Genomic DNA, 23,732 nt, shown 5'->3' on the forward strand with positions numbered 1-23,732 from the left:
ATAAGGAAGAATTCTTATTACATTTAAATAATATTGTTAGTAAATCAAAGGAACTAGGAACAGCTATGGACGAAAATGAATAGAACTTCAAAGAAATAAAAATGTTTGTATTTCATCCGCCTTTCTCTTTCGATAAAACTGGAAATTTTAAAACAGAATTGAAATTACAGTTATGTACCTACGTCCGATCTGTAATAATAACAATAGTTATTTATATCGTTATAAAATTTGCTATCATTATTTATGCCTATAAATAAAAATATGTTTAAATCCAAAGTACAATAAACGAAATGAATGAAAACACGAAAGTCTGTTGTTAAAGTATTTTTTTTTGGATTGCAGGTGCATGGGGGGCGATGGGAGCTGGCACGACTGAGGGGGGGCTGCGGAGGCGAATGCCGCTAAGACGAGCGGGAGGTGGTGTGGCTGCTGGAGCCTCAGGGATAGGTGGCAGGGCCATGCGATACTACCGCCTATGGATTTACACTTGCAACACGGCCCTGCTAGCAGGAGCGCTGGCGTTCAGCGGAGCCGCCGCACGCACGGTCCTCTTCGACTTCCGGAGGTCGCTCATCCCCTCGCTCACCCTCTACCAACCTTCGTTCCTTTATGCCTACTTGGCCCTTGTGACTCAGGGGGGCGCCCTCCAACTTCTCGGCTGCGTGGCCGCTCTCAAACTCTCCGAGAAGCTACTGAACGCTTATTGGCTGGTGCTGCTCGTGCTGCTGTTCGGCGACGTGGTGCTGGGCGCCTTCTGGGCATTCCGGTTCGAGCGCATCTGCCAGGAACTAAAACCCGCGCTACGGGTGCGGTTCTATCAAGAATACGGCACCAACAACGAGCTCACCGAGATGTGGAACAGGCTGCAAGCCGAGAACTCGTGCTGCGGAGTCACTGGTCCCGAGGACTTCAACAGCAGCGCCGTTCAGATACAGATTCCGGTCAGCTGCTGCCTGAAGCCACCCCCATCGATGAACGGCACCTGCGAAGGGGAGCACCAACATCATCCGGCGGGCTGTGACGAGCGGCTGCTGGCCTACCTGCGCTCCACGGCCTCCCTCCTGGCCATCCTGGGCTATTGCGTTCTCGCCTTCTTGAAAATGTGCTTCCTAGGCATCCTGCGTTACGAGATCCGCGAAATGATACAGAAGATCCGGATCCTGCGGACGGAGCTGGAGTTGCCGAACGCCAACGGCGCCGTTCCGGGAGCCCTTCGCGCCGAGAGTGCCGAGAGCGAGAGAGAGTCGCTGCTGGTACGGCCGGAGAGCGCGGCGCTGCTGTCCTCGCCACCCACACAGACCAAGAACCCCAACGGCAACAACAATTACGAGATGCGCGAGTACCGCAGCCACGACAACATATGACTAAAGTATCGCCTAGAGGGTCTGTTCAACCGCGGTCGGTGGGGCCGCGTGAAGAAGGGTCCTCTGGCCACGCCACTGGAGGATATTTTCAAGCGCAAGCCGCGAGCCAGGGTGAGGGACGACCCGTGCTGAGAATCGGACGATCGGCGATTGTCAGTGACGATGGTGTAGCACGGTGCGCGACGCCATCGCTGACGTCTGCCTGTAGCTCGCCAACAACAATTTTGCATAAACTTCTCATTCTGTTAAGCTTATAGCACGCAACCATATCGAAACGCAAAGAAGTGTAGTCACTAGTCAGTCATCAAGTCACATGTACGGATTTCGCTCAGTGACGTAACAAGGAAATTTTGTACAGTGTAAATATTGCCACAATTATTTCGATTTAATTACAAGTTAAAAATGTGATAGATATGTACATGTAGCTATATTTATATTTTGTATATATATATAATGTGTATAAATAACCAAGCTGAAATCGTAAATGTGATTTGGTGATGAGAGTCCAGTCAAATATTTCTTAACAACTATAACACTTAAGTGTTAAGATACTTAATTTCCTGTAGACGGATGGTAAATTATATTAGACTTATTTTTTCAAGGCGACTAAGATTTCTCGAACTAAACATTCCAAGGCAAGTTTAAATTTATTTAAAATCGTAATGACATATAGCAGTAGTATATTTGTTTTATGAAACAATGGAAAAATATACCTAATGCCGTCAAAAAATACTTTTTTCCTCCAGTTACTGGTTTCAAAAGTCGTAACATAATTTTACACTGAAACAACGCAAAATATTAGGAACAAGTCACAAGTACGGGCAGTCCAGTTTTATATTCGCCCGTTAACCCGTAGTATCAAAAATGTTTAAAAGAGAACAAAGTTCATGGGTCGATTCTGCGTTTCTCTGCAAACTTATAATTTTGTAAGGTCCGGTTAACCTGTAAGTAACATATTTAGAGAATCGTAAATTATACAATTCTCAAACCGTCCCTGTAACGATCCTGTGTAGTTACAGAGATGCAATTTTATCGATTTATTACAGTTAATCTTAACCGAAAAAATTAATTTGTTCATCTACGAACATTGTTTTTTTTTAATATAAAATGATATCAGTTAAATATAATCATAAAAATATATACTTTATTGCTAGTGTGATGCCCATACGTATACATATTTTGACCACATTGACATATTGACCAGTTCGAAAGAGACTGACGGTATCAAAAATATCCTTTCTCAGTACATTCAATTTGCAAATTGCATTCATTCATTCATTTCACATTTACAGTTAAAATCATCCAGCAAATAGAAATAGACATAAAACGCAACGTGAAATACATAGATTTGATAGTATACTACGTGATTTATCAAGTGTTTATATCTGTTATATATGTTCCGTTAGGTTTATATTCCTATTTCGTATATCAGTAAATTTGCTTTTCAAATAAATAAATTTGTCTAAATTATTTTAACTTTTGATAACCTCACAAAAAGATCCTGTTCCGATGACATTCGGTTCGGTCATTTCTGTAATATACATGTAATACCTGTTTTAAATTGCGAATTTCTTCATGAATTAACTCATAAAGTCCTCATTTATGATGACGTGGACTCATGAAGAAGCTGGACAAGTGTAATACCAAATTTGCTGGCAAATAACTTCATAAATTTATTCATGAAATTCTTCACGTTATAATTTTCCTGAATTTTAGAAGTACCAACAGAAAAAGTTATAGTTATTTCTGTACATATTTACTTCAGCATGTTTTTATAAAGACTGGCAAAGTACGATTACATTTTTTTTCATGTTATCTAAAAAAAAAAAAATACTATGACTTGCTTACAAAGTTGGTAGTAGCTGTTTTTGTTTCAAAGAAATTCGCGAAGTTTAGAACAATGTACAATCTAAAATTTTGTACATAAATTGATGAATTAATTTGTAAAGAACTTTGTGAATTTATTCATGAATAAATTCTCAATGTAAAACAGCTATTACAGGTGTGTGCAGAATTGACCCGTTATACTATAGGAAATATGTTCGGAATGTAGGTAATATTTTATTTTTTGATATAAATTTAATTAAACTGAAAATAAAAAATATAATAAAATTGTTTAATGAAGAATCACCAGTTTTGTATGTATGTAATATCCAAAGTTATTATAAGTAGTGAATCAATGTTGATGTTGCGTTGTTATAGAGCGATCATAGTATATATTATATTAGTATTAGTAAAACCTTAGATTATTATTGAGGATGATATATTTTTTTAAGCAGTAGCAAAGCCTTAGGTCAATAGTCTTTTTACATTCTATCTAATGTATTTGGAACCAAAAAAGTATATCATTGTAAATTTGAAAAGAGTATTCTTTATCTGTGTATATTTTCATTTCATAAGTTAACGACAGCGGTGTAGAATCAAGCCATTCCAAGCGACACTAAATATTAAATTTGTTCACTCATGTTCAGTTAATGCTTTCAACTAAACAAAACTGAAATCTACACACATAACTTGAGTTTCTCATGTATTTTTAAACAAACTAGAAATTTCAGATAAGCTCGTACCCCGGTATATCACCAGGTCATATCCACACAGTGTATGTATGTATTTTATATATTTTGTAATGAAAAAATATATTAAAAGAGACACTCTGTATATAACAATACTTGCATGTCTCTTAGTTTCCCGATTTTGTTGGTCAACTTGTTCTTTTCTATATCGTTTTCTTTCAGACTTAGATACATTTAAATTTTTTTCATTATCTATTACGAGATGTCCGAAAATATTTAAAAATCACTCTAGGTACGTCTTTTAAGAATTGTTTAGTTGTGACTATGGAATTAGTAAAATCATTTGTCGGCACATACGTGTTAACTGAGCATGAGTTATTAATTAGATATAAGACTTCATTTCATTATAGGCCATATTTTAAGTTGAACTCAGCCTGACTGGACTGATAGGTACGACTGTAGTAGTAGGCAACCGCCCAACTCCGACTGAAGCTGGCAAAAATAAATAGTTGTCTTCTCCGCTGCATCTAGAATGATCCCTTAGAGCATTAGGAATTGCTGCTGTACATTCGCATCTCACAAAACTTGAGACTGTTGGAGACCGCCAGGTCACAAAAATGGACCTTTGAATCAATACAAAAAAAAAAAAAAACAAGGGACGCTTCGAGAGTTAAGTGTGTTTATATGAGCTTATATATTTATTATAAACAGTGCCTCGCCTCAATTCAAGTGCATTTGGTCGAAAATGAAGTACACCTTTGAAAGGATATTTATTTTATGTAGGTAGATGTTTCCTATAGAAATCACAAGTCAACATTCTGCATATTACAATGGATGAAGCTAAAAATACAAATGTGTAAGATATGTAGACTACTTTTAAGATCCCCAAAATATAAAGAAACAATAAGCAAATTAAAATATTTCTTAAGTAAGTAGATAGATATTTATAACGAGTGATTTCAGTACCTGTCTACCTATATGTAAAGTAGGCTACCTATATTAAAAAATATCCATCAAACATAAAAACAAATAAGATATAAGAAGGTTAATTTAGAAGTTTTTGTCCATTTTATCAAAAAACCTCACACTTGAGAAGGTAGAAAAATTAACCAAAAACAACATAATTATAAAATTATAATGCATACATCCCCAGAAAATGTATTCAATATACCTACCTAGTGAACTTTTATTTAATTTATTTAACATGAGATGTTGATTATTTAACAATACATTATATATAGTACAGTACATATGTATATGTATGATATATCGTCAAATTCATTTGAAGACTTATTATATTCTACATATAGAAAACCACCTCAAAAATACTGTAAGTGTAGCGGATAAAAAATTATGTGAATTTTAATTGGGGGTATTGGCGAATGTATTTCTTAAAATTATATGAATATTTACAAACATGTTTTCACTCAATATTTTGTTTTTAGATTCATCCAGAGTCGCCTACTTATTTTGACATTTTAGTAAAAATGATCAAACGTACGAACTACCGACTGTCTCAATAAATAGACATTTGTGCCTCTGATCCGTTCAGGATTCTCTAATATCAAAAATGAAAAAAAATAGTACTTGCACACGCAATTAACTCATACAAACGACTATAGTTCCTGTTTCATCTTCTGATTTAATTGTTATTACCCCAAGTGATTACTGAACGATCTGTACCATTGCGACAATAAAATTATATATCACTAAAAAAAGAAAACAATTTATAGGTACATACATAATATATGCCAAAAGATCTTTGGTGATCGAAATATATTTATTTCAAGATTGTTGGTTTAACTGGATTTTAAGTAAATCTTGCAAGGAAACCCAATTTACATAAATTGTCAATGTCTCTTCATTTTTTTTGGAATCAAATTAATAATCATACGGATTTTCTTAACCGCTAGAAAATTTTTCAAAACAAGCTTTTAGTGGTCATTTAATTAGTAAATACAGATTATTTTGAAAAATTTCATAGGATCTGTCCTGAAAACGTAATAAAACACTGGAACATTTTTTCCAAGTCTAATCTGAACAGATAAACTAACAATTCTGAAATAAATATACATTTTTAGTATTCATGAAAGTTGTAATAGCCTGTCAATTAAGTTTTTACTTCTCTGATGGGACACATTTCTCTTTATATAAAAATATTAAAAATCGTGGAAAAATTATTGAGTATTTAATTTGGATTTTAATCTTTCAATAATTTATAATCATTTTTTTCCATGTATTTTATAATTTACAAAAAAACTGGTTCTCTACAACAATTTACTTAAGAATAAAAAATAAATAATGAGATTCAATTTAGCACATCAGAATTATTGTAATCCACCGTAATTTGTTGTCAAGAAAAATAATATTTATTATCACCTAGGCAGTTATTAAATTCATATTTAAACAACTTATAATAAAAGAAAATGCAAGTACAATGAAGGACCTTTATATGATAAATGTATACCTAGTTTTGGTACCAGATACTACTACTATAAATATAATAAATTAAAAATATTGATAGAAAATCATTATTTAAAAAGTAACAAGGTAATTATTTACTATAGCTTAAAAATTCATAAAATTTTGCCTACTCCGCTATTATCGAATAATTTCGTGTTCGTGTTCAGCACTATTAAAAATAAGGAGGCAAAATTCTATGCATTTTTACGAGTTTTATGCTTAGTGAATAAATAAAAATAAATTTCACCATATTCATTTGTTATATACTGGGAAACCTCATAATTACGTTTGTAGAAAGATTCATTAATTTAATTCTGTAGTTGAATTAATAAAGATGTGTCCCTAAGGGTGTGCCTAACGGAATCGTTCAGTAAATACGGAAGAAAAAATATCATTAAATGGATACCAATACACTCCACTGCACTCAACAGAGAGACCAAAATGTCGAATTACTTTAGGCTTCCCGATTTTCATTTTCGCGAATTTGTAGTGCGACAGAGTTTATGTACTATTGTTAACAAGAGCTATTCGTGTTGTTACAACACAACTTGTAAAAGATGTATATATATATATAACTATTTAATAAAGTGTATTGTTAGTAAAAATTATATTTGTGACTACCTTTATGTCTGAAGAGCTTAAGTTGACGCTGCAATCCAAGTTGGAGCCTCCAATCACCACCTACAAATAAACAACTTACGACTAAGAATGGAAATAGTATTTTAAAGTGTAAAAAAAATCGATACAAATTTTGAATAATAATTTTCATAATGTTGCTAAAAATACATATATTATGTAGTACTCACAGGTTTGCCCTTTAACGTTTGCGTGTCATAAAGTCCTGTGCATCTACTTTCATGATTTTCATCCAATTTTGCCAGTTCAACGGCAATTTCAGCAGCAACTTTCGCGTTGTTTTTAATTAAAGCAATATCTGAATAACATTAAGGCTTAATCCACAGTTTCCAACAATAAATGCCTAACTATAAGTATTCTACGTAAAAAAATTTACAATAAAGGTTAATATTATAACTTATTCCCTAACTATGTATAGTTTAAAAAGAAAAATCTTATAAATTCAAAAAATATTCATATCTGTAATGATTGCCGTACAAGTATTTAATTGGCCAAGAGGATACTGGTCTTCAAAGATTTTCCACCAGTTATTTTTGCCACCTCCGACAAAAGATAAGGAGTTACATCTTTCCCCTCCACTTTCCTATGCTCTTTGTTTCTTTTTAAAGCTTCTTCTATGGCATTATTAATAATGGCCGGTTGAAGGGCATATTCTTCAGGAGCTGGAACGGCAAATAGCATGCCTAAAAAGAATTCCCTTTACAGCTTAATTTACAATACAAAGTGTACAATAATAAAATTTGCGTTATATTAATTTATATATTTACCTGAACACAAATCTAAATCCCTATTGTACTTGATTATTGTGGCGGCTTCGAGTGCATTTTTCACATTATAAGGCGCCTGACTTCCACTTACTCTTGAATAGAATGCCGGAAACTCTCTATTACTTCCGAAAGTTGCCACAAATACCCCCTGGGTCTCCTGCAAAAATGGAATTAGAAGAAAATCAAAAGTCCTAAATTCATACTAAAATGACGGGAATCCGTAATAGGAAATAATTTTTGATGCAGATCCAAAAAACTTTCAATTATTTTTTGATATATTTGAAATAAAAGAGAAAATCTTTCTTTTTCCCAAAAAGAATAAGGTGGTAGAATGTTACACACGAATGAATAACCCTGTAATCCATCAGAGAAGGTAATGGTTATTACTACAGTTTTTTTTTCCCTACTTACCAAATATTCTAGTGTTTTTGGGATGTCCAAAATGGACTTCACTCCACTAGACACCACAGCAACCCCAGATCTCCCCAATTCGGTAAGATCTGCTGATATATCTAAGGTCTTATTGAACTCTCTATGAACACCACCAATACCTAAAACAATCTTTTTAATAAAGGATAACTGATACAACTATTAAAGATATTAGAAATATTTAGGTAGGTAATTTATTATTAAGCTAGAGCATATCGATAGTCTGGAAGAAGAGTTATATCTCAAAAAATATCATTTTCCAGGATAGCAGTTTTAAATTATTTTAATGTTTATTTAAGCCTATTCCAAAATGAGAAAAAAATTAGAAAAATATTATATTTTATTTATGTGTCTATTTGAGCTGTTTTCAACATAACGTATTAATATTTCATTTTAATATTATAGTTGGAGAAATTTTGAAAGATGTAACTCCTTTTCCGAGAAGTTAAACTCGCTTTTGAGATGTAACTCTCTTCTTCCGGGCGAACGATATGATTTAAAAAGATTTTACAGTTCAGAGTTATATATTCTAAACGAATGACTATTGTTTCCTACCTCCGGTGGCAAAAACTGGTATAGCCACTTTATTAGCAACGATCAAAGTACCAGAGACTGTCGTACCCCCATTTAATTTGTTACTAACCAGATAAGGGAGATCTCTTCGTGATGTTTTAATTGGATTACTTATTTCCTTATCACCTAGATATGCAAGTTCTTCTTTAGAGAGGCCTACTTTAATCCTACCCTTTATGATAGCCACGGTGGCTGGGATTGCACCCTGAAGACAATTACAACATATAGCTTTAGATACAAACATTTAATTCATAATGAAATGTACAAAAGACCGGAATATTTTACCAACAGTGCAACACTGAGACAATGAAAAATCACGTCGTAATTTATGAATATAAAAGTCACTCTGTCATTAGAAATTTTGTTTTAAGCTGTGATTCTGTGCAGTTATTATAACTGTTTTGTTCGGCTATATTCATGAGCAGTTTTGACACTTTTGACTCGCTCTGGTGCTACCGCGACGAGAGTATTTGCTTGTCTTTGTTTTGAAAATCTGCTTCATGCGGGATTTTCGGTTAGCGCTGCGGTTAGAAGAATTTATGTTGGAAGTGGAAGTGACAAACAAGGATGGTGAAAATATTTAGGCTACCTATACCTTTTTCTAGTAAAAGTAAATATTAGAGTGGATGTATCAAGTAAAAACAAGGAAATAAGTAGGTAGTTGAATAAAGAGATAGTTATTCGCAATTATCGCCGGCGATTTTTAATTTATTCCTACTTGCTAGGCAACCCAAAATTCAAAATAAAAAACTAGCGAATAGAGCAATCCAGTCGTTGAACACAATAATTAACTGCATATTACATAGATTTGTGAGCTTACCTTTCCCCTTATTATATTTTCTACATCAAACGTGCATTCGATGTTATCTGGATAGGGCATACCGTGCGTTATTATTGTAGATTCTAGAGCAACAATAGGTTTTCCAGTTTCCAAACCAAACTTAACCTCATCTTGCACGTCTACATACGTATTATTAAAATATCGTTTTGTTTCGAAAAATCGGATTTTGAAGGGAAAAGATATTAGTTTTCTTACTTGTTGATACATGCTGCTTTCAATTTATATTTTATACAGAAACAATGTACCTAATGATGCTAAAAAAAATTACACAAAACACTGGACTACTAGCTATATAGCTATTACAGATTCGTATAAATGGCTGCATAAATCTAATTTAATTCTTTCAATGATTTCGATCTCCATATAAACAATGTTCACATAAAAATGATTTTGAAACAAATGTCCGATGCAAAAACACACATTTACCCATAGCAAAATCAAACATTAATTAGGTAAACTTTTTTTATTTTTATTGCCCCAAAACAAAAGCTGAAGGGCAGAAGGAGCCTGTCGACAAGATATTCACATTTAATTTCAATATTTCACAGAAATATATTTTTAAGCGAAGCAGCTATAGAACATTTTTTTAAAGCTATAAGTATGGTATATAGTTCTGAATTTAAGGAGAAACAAAAGATGTTAGAGAATGAAGTTGAAAATAATGGAGAACGCTCATCTAATTTGTGAACAAGGATATATTTTATTATTTTTAATTACACATATTATATTGCCGTTTTTTTTTTTCATTGGCTAACAGCATTTTGTCTTTTTTTTATTATTGTAATATGTACACATACTTTTGTATGTAGATATTCATTGTATAGTTGAGGTTCACTTTCCCATGAATGATTTAAATTTTAAATTAAACACAAATATCTGGAAAGTTTTTAAATGTTTTTCCATGTGGCAAAAATATTGTACCGAATATGCTTTATTTAATACACACTGTTTACAAACTTTGCCAGATCACAATAACAACTTAACCTTCCCAAAGCTCCCCTCGCGCCTTATAGTTCGGACATTTAGGTATATACATATTTTCCGTTGTTTCTCGAAATTTCCATAGGTTTCTAAGACCAATAAAGAACAATCTATAAGCTTCTACAAACATAACAGAAATGAATAGAACAAACTCTGGAAACATCATGAAACAAAAATAATAATTAAAAAAAGTGTATAAACAATCTCAATTAGGTTTTTTATAATAAGAAAAATTCAGAATACTGGCAACAATCGTTTATTTTTATGCGTAAAAGGTAACAATTTATTTATTTACACACTAGAAATATATAGTGTACTTAATTTTTAATAATAGAAAAATATAACTTTCGTGACCTACATAATTTTACAAGTTCAAATTTAATGTTTATTATGGGATAAAATAAGCACTTTTCTTATATTTTCATGAACCACTTACCATATACTCGACATATTACTTAATTCTTAAAATATTTCCTATAGCACAAAATTAACTAATAAATAGTCAAATACCTAAGTATATATATACAACTATTTACAAATAAATATTTAAAAATATCTAGTTACCTAATTATTAACGTTATTAGTCCACGATATCCGATATCTATTCTACTTGCCTCTTTCTAGACAGGAATCTAATTAATCGTTCAATTTCAGTTAACAAATCGGTATGACAATAGTCAAACGCATATAACCACATAACATAATTTTTATACGTTATGTTTATACAATTAAAAAACTTAAATATCTGATAAGTGTATAAAATATACTGAACACTTTGCATGTTGCATGCCAGCTGGAATAGTTACAACTCAAAATCTGTTAATTCTGAGTTATCTACAACTGAACAAAGATAAAAAAGGCTAATATGTTAAGCAAACTGTTAATTTAAAACTCAAGTAATGGCAAATTGTTGGAGCCAGTAACACTATTGCTCAAGTGGATGGAATCTCTGCCTCAGAAGTGCACCTTTCTCATTATCAGCCAGTATTAGAAAACCTTTAATAGGAAATATTTGATGAATAATGTGACATTTTGAACATTAACAGAAATTAATGTAATTATTATAAAAATGAATTGGGTTCTTTTGTGATATTTTGGGTCCTAATTGGATATATAGAATTTTCTTGAAAATAGGTCTCAATATATTGCAACGTTGCAACATATGAAAACTAGCTATTCTGTGCTGTACCCTGTATGGATAGCATACCAAAAAGCTAATAAACCAATTCATTAATAAATCTTGGAATAAGCAGGGATATATGTATGTGAAATATCATAAACAGTTATAATCCAAACAGTAAGAAGACTAATACTGCTCGTACCAGAACTTTAAATGCAAAAACTTTAATACAGGGTATGCCATTTAACACTCCCGCTGTCAATGTCTCCGAAATGAAGAAATTTATTTAGTTCCAGAAACTGGGGTTGTTAGATTTCTCCAATAGATTCCAATTGCAGTTGGAATTGTTAGTTCAAACCTTTCTGTATACAGGGTGTTTGGTAAGTCGATGCATTCCTTGCAGGAGGTTATGGTACAAGTGATTTGTGATATATTTCCTTAATATACCATATTCCGAAAACGTTTAGTTTCTGATCTACAAGGTGATAAAGTTTTAAAAATATATTAATTTATAAATATTGCAGAAAACGCTCAGAATATTTTAATGAAATTTTACAAGCTTTGACAATTAACAATATATGTTTTACGATAAAAATATTGTTTTTAGTTTCACCAGTGTCGTGCGCACAGGCATTTTTCTTAAAATAAAAATTATTTTTCAATTCCTTGTTCGATTTGGAAGAGAAAAGGTATCTCGACTGTTTTTCTGAGTAAAAAAATTAAAATCGATTTATTGCATGGCGTAATCCGGTTTCAATAATTTGAAAATTTGAAAAATTTGCATCTTTTAGTTAAAACATTAACATCCTGTAGATCGAAAACTAAACGTTTTCGGAATATAGTATATTAAGGAAATATATCACAAATCACTTGTACTATAACCTCCTGCAAGGAATGCATCGCATTACCAGACACACTGAACATTGCGTGGAGATAATAAACATTTTTTTGATTCCTAGAACGTGGAAATGCGGTCTATCTAAAAGATCGTTAAATTTTAATTAATTTTTGTAATATTAAATTTTTCCCAATATTTACTTGTTCTCGAGACATTTCGATGTATGATGTAACAGGAAAATCTATTAATTTATGTAAATCACACGGTGACAAAATATTCTTTTAAAATATTGTTATAATGGCTTTATTCACACCACATACTGACTAACAAACAAATTATAAAAAACAATCGATCAACTACAGAAAAAAAATTGTACAAAAAAGTTTTCGATATTATGGAGTAGGAAATCGGCAAGGACATGCACGCACTCGTCTTTATGTGTAGTTTTACTGCTATCGCATACACTTACACAGAAAGAAAAACCCCTTCCAACAAAAAATACCCGAAGGATATTTGAATGAATTAAAAATAAACATTTCTACCATGTTGTTGCAACAAAAGAATGAAAAATAAATTTATTTTATATATATATACAGAGTGACCCATTTGAAAGCGGGCCACCCTCATAACATTTTTATTTATGGAGCGATTTTGACGAAATTTTTTTTGAAATGTAGAGGGGGGAAAAGTGTATTTTGGGGCTAAGCGCCGTCCAGTTCTTTTTTAAACTAAGGCCTACTAGATCACATTCAGAGGCTGAAAAATCCAGAATCCATATTAGCGATTTTTTTAGAAAAAATCTGCGTACGCCACTGGATTCGGCGTCCCCTGAAATGGATCTGTACCAAATTTCATGAAAAAATATTCAACATTAACGATTCTGCGGCTAAATTGCTGTCAAATTGTTTATTATGCATAAAGAAACTTTTTATCTAGTAACCCATGCGATAATAAATCAATCACAACAAATATTTAATAACACGTTTAATAGACATCATTATACCAAAATACAATGAAACAGACAGAAAAATGAACGAGAAATTAACATAAAATTTACAAAAAATACAATAAAATAAAATTAACACACATGAATTAAATTAAATTCTGGATTTTTCAACTAAATCTCCATTTAATTGAATGAATATTTTTGTAAATGTTGCCTCTCCTAGATTTTTTTTATGGGGGTTCATTAAAGAAAAAGTTTACTACACTCGTCCAATGAATGCAGAAGAACTGCGCGAAAGAAGAAGATAGGCATGCGCTGAAATTACAACACATCAATTGTCTAATGTTATGGCACACATTCAAAAACAATACAATAAATGCATTCAATTAAATGAAGATTTAGTTGAAAATTCCAGAATTTAATTTAATTCATGTGTGTTAATTTTATTTTATTGTATTTTTTGTAAATTTTATGTTAATTTCTCGTTCATTTTTCTGTCTGTTTCATTGTATTTTGGTATAATGATGTCTATTAAACGTGTTATTAAATATTTGTTGTGATTGATTTATTATCGCATGGGTTACTAGATAAAAAGTTTCTTTATGCATAATAAACAATTTGACAGAAATTTAGCTGCAGAATCGTTAATGTTGAATATTTTTTCATGAAATTTGGTACAGATCCATTTCAGGGGACGCCGAATCCAGTGGCGTACGTAGATTTTTTCTAAAAAAATCGCTAATATGGATTCTGGATTTTTCAGCCTCTGAATGTGATCTAGTAGGCCTTAGTTTAAAAAAGAACTGGACGGGGCTTGGCCCCAAAATACACTTTTCCCCCCTCTACATTTCAAAAAAAATTTCGTCAAAATCGCTCCATAAATAAAAATGTTATGTGGGTGGCCCGCTTTCAAATGGGTCACTCTGTATATATCAGAAAAGAATTTAAATATAATATTTTTGCAGTGACGCATAGTGGGAAATATTGGAAAAAATTCTCGCCATTCGCCAATTTTCATCGTCTCGTCGTGATTTTTTTTTAAATAATCTCGTAATCTGAATTTTCATATTCCGTTGAGGTTTTTTCGAAAAACCCTTTTTTTTTTAATGCTTAGGGAGCGCCCCTTATTATGACCCTTGATGATATATCTGATGTTTTTTCTTGAAAACCTAACTCCAAATATATCATCAAGGGTCATAATAATCAATTTTATTAATAGCAGATACATTTTAAAAATTTTTTTCTACAACTGAACATCGAGTACTTATTTAAAAAATTTTTCCTCGACTTTGAGGTTGGGCCGCTCCCTAAGCATTAAAAAATTTTAAAAAGGGTTTTTCGAAAAAATCTCACCGGAATATGAAAATTCAGATTACCACGAGATTATTAAAAAAAAAATCACGACGAGACAATGAAAATTGGTGAGTGGCGAGAATTTTTTCCAATATTTCCCACTGTGTGACGCCTTAATAATAATTTTGTCCAGAACAGCATTAATTTAATAAAATATTACGTTGTGGATTGCGAACAATATGTTAACTATAACAGATATCGATTTGAATTAAGATTTCCTATTTTTTTTTTATACCTATATGTATGCAAATGATTTACCTACTTCTGAAGCAAATAATAATGTTATTTTCTTAGCTGATGACACTACCGCAGTAGTTATTTTAGCATACAATCTCTACACGGGAACTTTTTAATCATAATTTTAATGACATAATTTAATACTTTTATTTTATTTATGTGGTGATTGCACGTTTATCTTGTAGGTATTTTACCTTTATGTGTGTGTCTTGAACTTTGCCATTAAGACATATTATATAATTAATTTCATAATAATAATTATTATTGTTATTATTTTATTGATTTTTCAACTATGGGTATCACACCACACTCGTTCAATAAACATCTCACAATGGCGAATCAATTTAAATCAGAATATTCATACCATTGCACAAAAAGCATACATGTAACATAACACTAATCTTTTTTAAACCAAAAATGAACTTCTGATGGACTTAGTTTTGGCCCATCCATCGGGAGGATACACCAGTGAATGCTGTGGAAAAAAAAAAAGAAGAAATAATAAAAGGTATACATTTTCTAACGTGCTATAAAATTATAATCAACAGGGACAGAAGTACTCCAGTGATCACCCCGGACTTTTGACACCGAATAATATCGAGCCACCCTTTTATATAATCTTAGTGAGCTGCAACATATACAGGGTGTCCCGAAATTAATGCAACAAAATTTGGTCACAAATTCTTTAGCGGACCCATATTTTTTATTTTTGCCAAGTGGCCCCCTTTTCGGAGTTACAGCCTCCTGAAATCCGCCCCTAAGAATCATCTTTTTTTATATCTCAGAACCCTGTTGCACGAGAATCACTAAATTTGGAACACAGGGGTTTGATGACGTGGAATCTGATGGTGCTACGTGTTTTAACGGGGAACCCTCTTAAGACAGTTTTTCGTGGGCCTCCTTGTCTTTAGAGCCAAAAAAATTTGGTCGCATATTTAAATTTCTTAAAAATTATTAGTCCGCTAGAAAGCCATTAAATTTAGAAACTTTTTTGTCACTGGATACTTTTTCCATAAAACGCAATGCTTTCGAGAAAGATGTCAAAATGTGATTGAATGCATATCGTGGTTCCCCATTTTCCTCAAAAACATTGCGTTTTACGAAAAAAATGTCGAGAGACAAAAAAGTTTCTAAATTCAATTGCTTTCTAGCTAACTAATAATTTTTAAGAAATTCAAATTTGCAAACAAATTTTTTTGGTTCCAAAGACAAGGGCGCCCACGAAAACGTGTCCTAAGGGGGTTCCCGCCAAAAAGCGTAGCACTATCAGATTCCACATGTCATAAAAACCGTGTGCACAAAATTTAGTAATTCTCGTACAACAGGGTTCTGAAATATAAAAAAGACTATTTTTAGGGGCAGCTTTCAGGGGGTTGTAACTCCGACAGAGGGGGCCACTTGGCAAAAAGAAAAAATACGGTTCCCCTAAATTTCTCTTAAGAATTTATGACCAAATTTTGTTGCATTAATTTCCCGACACCCTGTATTGGGAAAAATATAAGCACAGCAAATTGTATTACAGTGAGACTAGTAAAGTTTGTTTCTAGATGGAGTGGTTTTCATTATTCGTTTAGGGTAAATTTAGGGTACACTGGGATAATCAAATTTATGAAATTTGAAAGTTGGCCTGCTAATTTTACACAGGATGTAACTTTAAGTGTGGGTCAGTTTTTTAGGGGTAATACGGTGCGTACGATATTTGTTAGGATATATTCCACCAAGACTCCTGCGTCACTTTCTTGGAATTAATCGCATTCGACATTCGAGGTAGAATGACATGCCCCTACCATGATAATTGTTGCAGTAGTTCCGATAATTTTCTTGGAATTCTATCTCGGCAAATATTGTATGGATTGTAGTATGTGTTCCTCTGAATATGAATCTAAAATTCTTCTAAATTTAATCAAATAAACAGTCAAGTTATAATAAATTTTTTTAACTGCACTTTAATTTTTGTTTACGCCTCCACTTAGTGGCATAAACCGTGCTATCTGGATTATGTATTACTACTTTTTTTTAAGCCATATATTATGTATTAATTTGCGAATCTCAATGTCAATGACCTATGATATTGGCCTAGTTTAGTTGAACTGCACTACTGCCATGAAGTAAATAGGGACGCATTTAGAAAAGTTAAAAGAGGTAATATTAAAAAATTATAAAATTCTAAACAAAATACAATACGATTTCACACATTTTCAATTGGTGTTAGATGCACTAAATTAATACAAAAAAAAACAAAACAACATTACACTGTGAATAGTTTAAATTTAAGCAGAACCCGATCCTGTTCCGAACGCTTATGAAGGCCAACAGGGATTAGCATCCGCTGTTCAAATAAAATTTTGTAGTGCCACCTCTTAAATACCGCTAAAGCCAGTTGATTTCACCTGGTATGATATAAAGCATTGGTAAAAAGCAAAAATGCCACATTAGTTCGGCTAAATGGGAATGGCCAATGGTTGGGAACATTTTTAGTTAGTTTATCAAGTGTCTTTGTGTAGTGTAATTGTATAACCTTAACAAAGTTAGTTATGTCAGTGTTTAGTGCTGGGTTTTTGTTGATATACAGGCTTTTACAAATTCTCTTCTCATTACAAGGATTTTGGAAACGGTAAGAGATACGAACTTTAAATGGGGGCAAAGTTGCGAAATCAGGGGACCAACATTATGCCTCTAAAAAATCAAAGCTAAGGTGATTAGTTTGCGAAATATTTGGAATAGTGAAATTTTGGAAATCCATTTTTGTTTAATTTCAGCCTTGTTTGAGGTGACATTGAAAACAGAAGACACTTTCTTACGGCAACTTTTTGCCCTCTATGGAATGGCATATTCAATTCTTATATGTAACATCTCGTCTTTCCAGGACCATCATTCTAATTTTTTTCAATACGGCCCTGGAAATTTTATTATATTTTTTCAGCCTTAATGATCCCCAATATTATATTGCCTCAGCTCAAACCAGATTCAGACGTTTTGTCTCGAAAAATTCATCTTCAATGTATTCGTTCCTTTATCTACTTTTCTTATTTAGATTTTTATGTTTATTAAATTATCGTACACTTTAAATGTCGTTAGACCCTGTGAAATCCATCAAGTTATTTAAACAATTACCATCACCTGGTCAACGTAACTCAATAAGGTGTTGTGTCAAAATTAAAACTTTATTACAATTTTAATTTTATTATGCCAAATTAATTCTTAAAAATGTATATGAACAACCAAAACTTCAAATGAATGTTATATTTTAAAAAATTACAGTAAACGTTCAAAAATGTTTCCGTTTTGGCAGAAAAATTTAGATAAATTTTGAACGAATACATTGAGGATGAATTTTCCAAGACAAAACGTCTGAATCTGGTTCGGGCCGAGGCAATACAGTATCGGGGGTTATGAAGACTTGTAAAAAAATTTCCAGGGCTGTATTTAAAAAAATGAGGTTGGTCCTGGATAGACGAAACGTTACATATAAAAATTGATAATTAAAAAGTTGCCAGTTCAATATCATCTGAAACGAGGCTAAAATGAAACAAATACGGATTACCAAAATTCCATTTTTATTTTCAAATATTTCGAAAACTATTCCTGTTAGCCTCGATTTTTCAGAGGCATAATGTTGGCCCCCTGATTACGCAACTTTGCCCCCATTAAGCTACTTCGTACCTCTTACCGTTTCCGAGATCCCTGTAGTGAGAAGCGAATTTGTAACAGCCTGTATAAGCACCGAATAAGAAAATGTTTGTAAAATTGGTTCAACATTTAAGATATTGTGGGAGCTTTGAATGCCAATACGCTAATGTTGGATGGAAACAAACTCAGCGAGTGAGGAACCAGAAATTTTAAAGGGTGTGGAAGGGGATCTTGATCAGAACATTCACAGATAGCCACATGATTTCAATTATGTCATATGCTGTAAAAGTAACGTGCCAAAGAGCATTACTTGGGGCAGATGATGTAGAAATTTGCTTTTTAACAAAATTCACCTTTTAATCACACCTTTCCTTTATAGACGAACGGTCCACCCCTAAAAAGATGCTTAGAAAATCAAGGTCACCGACCACGAGGAGAGGCCAGGATGAAACCTTTTGTAATCGATGTATTGAGTTATTGCGATTAAAAAACCTAAGTAACATCTTTGTGTCCAAGTAGCAGGTTATTATTGTTATTAACAAAAAAGTTGCAAAATAAAAATATTGCAAAAAAACGCTCTGCAAACAAATTGGGCAAATATAAACACTTTTTGTCTCTTGATATTTTGTCGTAGAATGCTTCCTTTTCGAGCTAGGGGCCATTTAAGGTCGAAAAATGGCTAAAAGATGCCAACTTTAAAAATTCATATCTCAGCTCCTACCAAAGCTTTTGGAACGTTCAAAAGTGCAAAATGATCCTCGAGACTTATACTTTAATCTAGTATTTTTTTTAAACCCGCCCCCTTTTTTTTAACCCGTTAAATTTGCAGCTGAATTTCGGCCGCTAGTGCCCACGCGCCACCCCTACGTATCGCTATATAACGCTGTCGTGCATATAATCGAATAAACGCTATTCATTCATTACTTGTTACAATTTTTACTATTTAGTATTTCTAACACTCATACATATTTTTAAATTCATCAAATATTGTATATCATATAATTATTTATAAGATTTAATAATATGAATATGATATTTAAATGAAAAATAAATTAATTAAACATTACAAAAAATGCATATATCAAAGGTATTTATTAATACAAAAAAATATATTTACATTTAAATATAAACTTAACTATTTAATAAAAAATCAATTTTCAGTCTCCGAATCAGTATCATCAGTTTGTATTTCTGCATTTTGACATTTTATAGAGCAATTGCAAAGATCGCAACATTTGAAGCCTTGTGATAAGCAAGAACAAATGTCTTCATCGCTGCAGGGTAACTTTCCACTGCAGGAACATATGAATTTTTGTAACATTTCCATGGCCGTATCTCCTTCAAAATAATTGTAGCACAATACATTATTTTTTAATATCCAGCCATATTGTGTTGGGTCGAAGGATGTTATGCTTGCAGATCTTGCTTGAGACCATTCATTGATTTGCCATTTAACACGCATAACATGTTGTAACAATACAGGCTCTGCCGGAGGTATTGATGATGGTATTGGTATCATGATGATTCGATATTTACTATACTATCATGTACATACTAGCTATTGGGAATAATAAATATTGTATTAAATAACGAATAGCACAAGAATATTTTTCGAAAACTTACCTGCAGTTTTATACAACATTGAATATTCACATACGTTGCATGATTGTTTACAGACTAATAAAGGATTGTTGCACTATGACAGCACACATGAATATTGTAGAAAATGTATTATTTATTTTTTATACATTCTTTGTCAAATGTTCACTGTTATTGCCTGATGCCAGACAATAAACTAATGATCCATGCGACACCCGATCACTGCAGTCTAATCCATTGCGCTTGTTTAAACAAGTTATAACAAGTAATTCGCATAAGCGCACGTTCGCGAAAACTCGGTTAGTTAATATTTTGGTTGACTATCTATGCGTATCCTTTTATAACATTTTATATTCTAGTTCTAAATAATTTTTTGATATAAATATAGTTATATATAGTTATTATTATTGAAGCTACATTAATGAAGATACAGTTATAAATATAAATCAATATATTTGTAACGTAATACATATTATTTTCCATTTAAATATGATATTCATATTATTAATCTTATAAATAATTATATGATATACAATATTTGATGAATTTGAAAATATGTATGAGTGTTAGAAATACTAAATAGTAAAAATTGTAACAAGTAATGAATGAATAGCGTTTATTCGATTATATGCACGACAGCGCTATATCTATATATAGCGATACGTAGGGGTGGCGCGTGGGCACTAGCGGCCGAAATTCAGCTGCAAATTTAACGGGTTAAAAAAAAGGGGCTGGTTTAAAAAAAATACTACATTAAAGTATAAGTCTCGAGGATCATTTTGCGCTTTTGAACGTTCCGAAAGCTTTGGTAGGAGCTGAGATATGAATTTTTAAAGTTGGCAACTTTTAGCCATTTTTCGACCTTAAATCGCCCCTAGCTCGAAAAGGAAGCGTTCTACGAAAAAATGTCAAGAGACAAAAAGTGTTTATTTTTGCCCAATTTACCTTGGAAAATTGTTTGCAGAGCGTTTTTTTGCAATATTTTTATTTTGCAATTTTTTTGTTAATAACAAATTACCTGCCACTCGGACACAAAGATGTTACTTAGGTTTTTTGTTCGCAATAACTCAATGCATCGATTACAAAAGGTTTCATCCTGGCCTCTCCTCGTGGTCGGTGACCTTGATTTTCTAAGCATCTTTTTAGGGGTGGACCGTTCGTCTATTAAATTACGAGATTTTGACAAAAATGAGGAAACATAAATCCGTATAAATGTGACCTCCATTCAAAGTTACACCTGTATATCTCGGCAAACTTGTAAATAATAGAGGAACTTTAACTAGTGTGGAACTGAAACAAATCGAGATTAGGGAGATCAAGATTAAGGCCCGCTTCACTCACTTCCATTTCTGGTTCCGTGATCTTTTTGAACCTTTCATTAACAAACTGATCAACATTCATCACATCGTCCGAACTAGTCGAATTATCTAATAAGTTCGCACTGGAATCGACACCCGACAAAATCAACTCGTCTACAGAGTTACGCAAGTTAGGTAAGTTCAAAAGTGAATTATCAGAAAGCAGATCTGTATGAACAGGTAACCGATTATCCAGTGATTGTGTTTTCTTAATAAAACTCGATGGGGCTGCGGTTTCCACATTGCCCTTTTCGAAATTATTGATAATAACGCTGCTTTCAATAACTGGAATACACTGCACTTCTTCACTTGTAATATTATTTTGCGTTTTGATCATGGAGAAATCGTCTCCGTGGGTCCTGAAATACAAATCTGTCTTCTCCTCGTCTCCTTTTGTATGATCACAAATAACTTTTACGTCTCTATAGGAAGATGACTCTGTCTTTTGTGCTTCAACCTCTTCACTTTCCCGAGATTTATTGACCACCGTCACATTTTTATCTATCCCAGCGCCTTCATCTGTATTTACCGGTTTAAAAAAATCACTGTTTGTAATCAATTTCAAAACAGTCACATCTTTATATAGTTCACTATCGTTAAACTTGTAAGGGCCAGGTGGTAAACCAATTGCATTACCCAGAACTTTATCCACATCCACGTAGTTCTTGTTCTGTTCTACTTTTTTAAATAAAGCACTAGTTAAAAGCAATACATTATGTAGAAGATTCGTCAACTCCTCGCAAAATTTTATACCACGCTGAGCAGAGGGACATTTTTGGGTTATATCTACTAAATAATTCCAAACGTCAAAATTTAACTCATTGTGGGGTATTGGACCGTGATCAGGATACTTTTTTATGTGCTGTATCATCTTGCTTTTACCTAAATAAGCCTTCTTACACTTTGGGCATCGGTATTGTGCTGATATTTTTCTTTTACGCTGATGAAATTCTAACTGAATTTCATTTGTTTTTTTCACCTGTTTATTATCTTCTTCAAAACGTTCAAATTCGGTTGTTTTCACGTCATGTTCTTCGGAGTATAAAGCGCCATCTTCTGTCTCCATTTTTTTAAAGTCCTAAAAATTGTAAATTTTTTATCACTGCTCCAACGATGGTGAGGAATTTTATATATATATAGAAATACCTTTTCAATATATTTTGGAAATTTTACCACACGTCCAGATCTAGTTCTAGGAACAGGTTTCACATTTTTAGATATTTCTACGGGTAGTTCCTCGACCTTTTTTTTCTTTGGTCTACCTCTTTTCAAGTTATAAATTGGCTAAAAATAAGCTTCTTTCTAATCTGCACACATTTTTTTTTGTTAGTTAATTATAATAATATAAACTAACTTACCTTTAAGTTAAAATGTTCTGGATATACAATTTCGTATACAAAATTAACTTGCTCATTTACATTCTGAGTTTCAACCTCCATGTCCACATCAACAACCCTTCCTATTGCTGATATCTTTGAACTTTTCTCAAGGCATACTTGCTCTAATTTCTGACTGGAACTTGGTAGAATGTTAATGTCAGCTGGCTGAGAAACTGATAAAGCAATATTACTGATATCATTCTCTGACAAACGAATTGCACTCACTGCCTGCAATTAAAAATTTATTAGGACACTAATATCAAAGTTCAAACTTCCTTACATCTTTTAATTGCAATACATACGGTGCTGTTGAATTTTCCGACATTATTATATGAAGCAACTATTGTGTATCGTATCCTAATCCAGTTTAATGTTCGTTAAATTATCCTGCAAATTGCACTATGCATATATTCAATTATCAATTACACAATGTATCAAAAACAATATTATTGCATGTGTTTACAAATATCAAATTAATTTCTTTCTCTTTAAGAAGTAACTGGTTCACTCAGATTTCAGCTTCAGTATATTATCTACCTATATAGGCACAGAATATAAACAAACACAATTCTGTGACCTAGGGATAAGGATTTTCACAGGGGATTTCAGTTTCAGACAGTGTTACCAGATCTCCTGTTTTCACTCTCACTCTCCTGTTCTACTGTTTTTAGTTTCAATACTTTCAATATCTATTCTAATTTTCCC

At 32.6% G+C, this 23,732-nt stretch overlaps 3 protein-coding genes across 3 annotated transcripts in view; 1 reads left to right on the forward strand and 2 right to left on the reverse strand.

The window, feature by feature from the left end:
• LOC108905789 (pseudouridine-metabolizing bifunctional protein C1861.05) overlaps positions 1-9,873 on the reverse strand; it is a 155,548-nt gene extending 145,675 nt beyond the window's left edge. The window contains exons 1-7 of the mRNA XM_018708809.1: positions 9,566-9,873; positions 8,728-8,950; positions 8,155-8,294; positions 7,744-7,900; positions 7,480-7,659; positions 7,147-7,274; positions 6,962-7,021 (exon numbers count right to left, since the gene is read on the reverse strand). Of these exons, the coding sequence (XP_018564325.1) occupies positions 6,962-7,021; positions 7,147-7,274; positions 7,480-7,659; positions 7,744-7,900; positions 8,155-8,294; positions 8,728-8,950; positions 9,566-9,793 (1,116 nt within the window). The 5' untranslated portion in view covers positions 9,794-9,873. The remainder of the gene's footprint in view (positions 1-6,961; positions 7,022-7,146; positions 7,275-7,479; positions 7,660-7,743; positions 7,901-8,154; positions 8,295-8,727; positions 8,951-9,565) is intronic.
• Positions 221-3,012, forward strand: LOC108905790 (tetraspanin-9-like). The gene has a single exon (XM_018708810.1). It carries the CDS (start codon positions 357-359, stop codon positions 1,362-1,364), a length of 1,008 nt encoding a protein of 335 aa, XP_018564326.1. The 5' UTR covers positions 221-356; the 3' UTR covers positions 1,365-3,012.
• Positions 9,874-14,920: 5,047 nt separating the features above from the next.
• Positions 14,921-23,581, reverse strand: LOC108905784. Its single transcript, XM_018708805.1, has 5 exons — positions 23,308-23,581; positions 23,007-23,255; positions 22,795-22,932; positions 21,632-22,726; positions 14,921-15,536 (listed from the first exon to the last, which is right to left on the reverse strand). The coding sequence occupies exons 1-5, from the start codon at positions 23,350-23,352 to the stop codon at positions 15,468-15,470; spliced, it is 1,596 nt and encodes a 531-aa protein (XP_018564321.1). The 5' UTR covers positions 23,353-23,581; the 3' UTR covers positions 14,921-15,467.
• Positions 23,582-23,732: the final 151 nt, after the last annotated feature.

Source organism: Anoplophora glabripennis, unplaced genomic scaffold (assembly GCF_000390285.2).
Source record: "Anoplophora glabripennis isolate ALB-LARVAE unplaced genomic scaffold, Agla_2.0 scaffold269, whole genome shotgun sequence".
Taxonomy (NCBI): Eukaryota; Metazoa; Arthropoda; class Insecta; order Coleoptera; family Cerambycidae; genus Anoplophora; species Anoplophora glabripennis.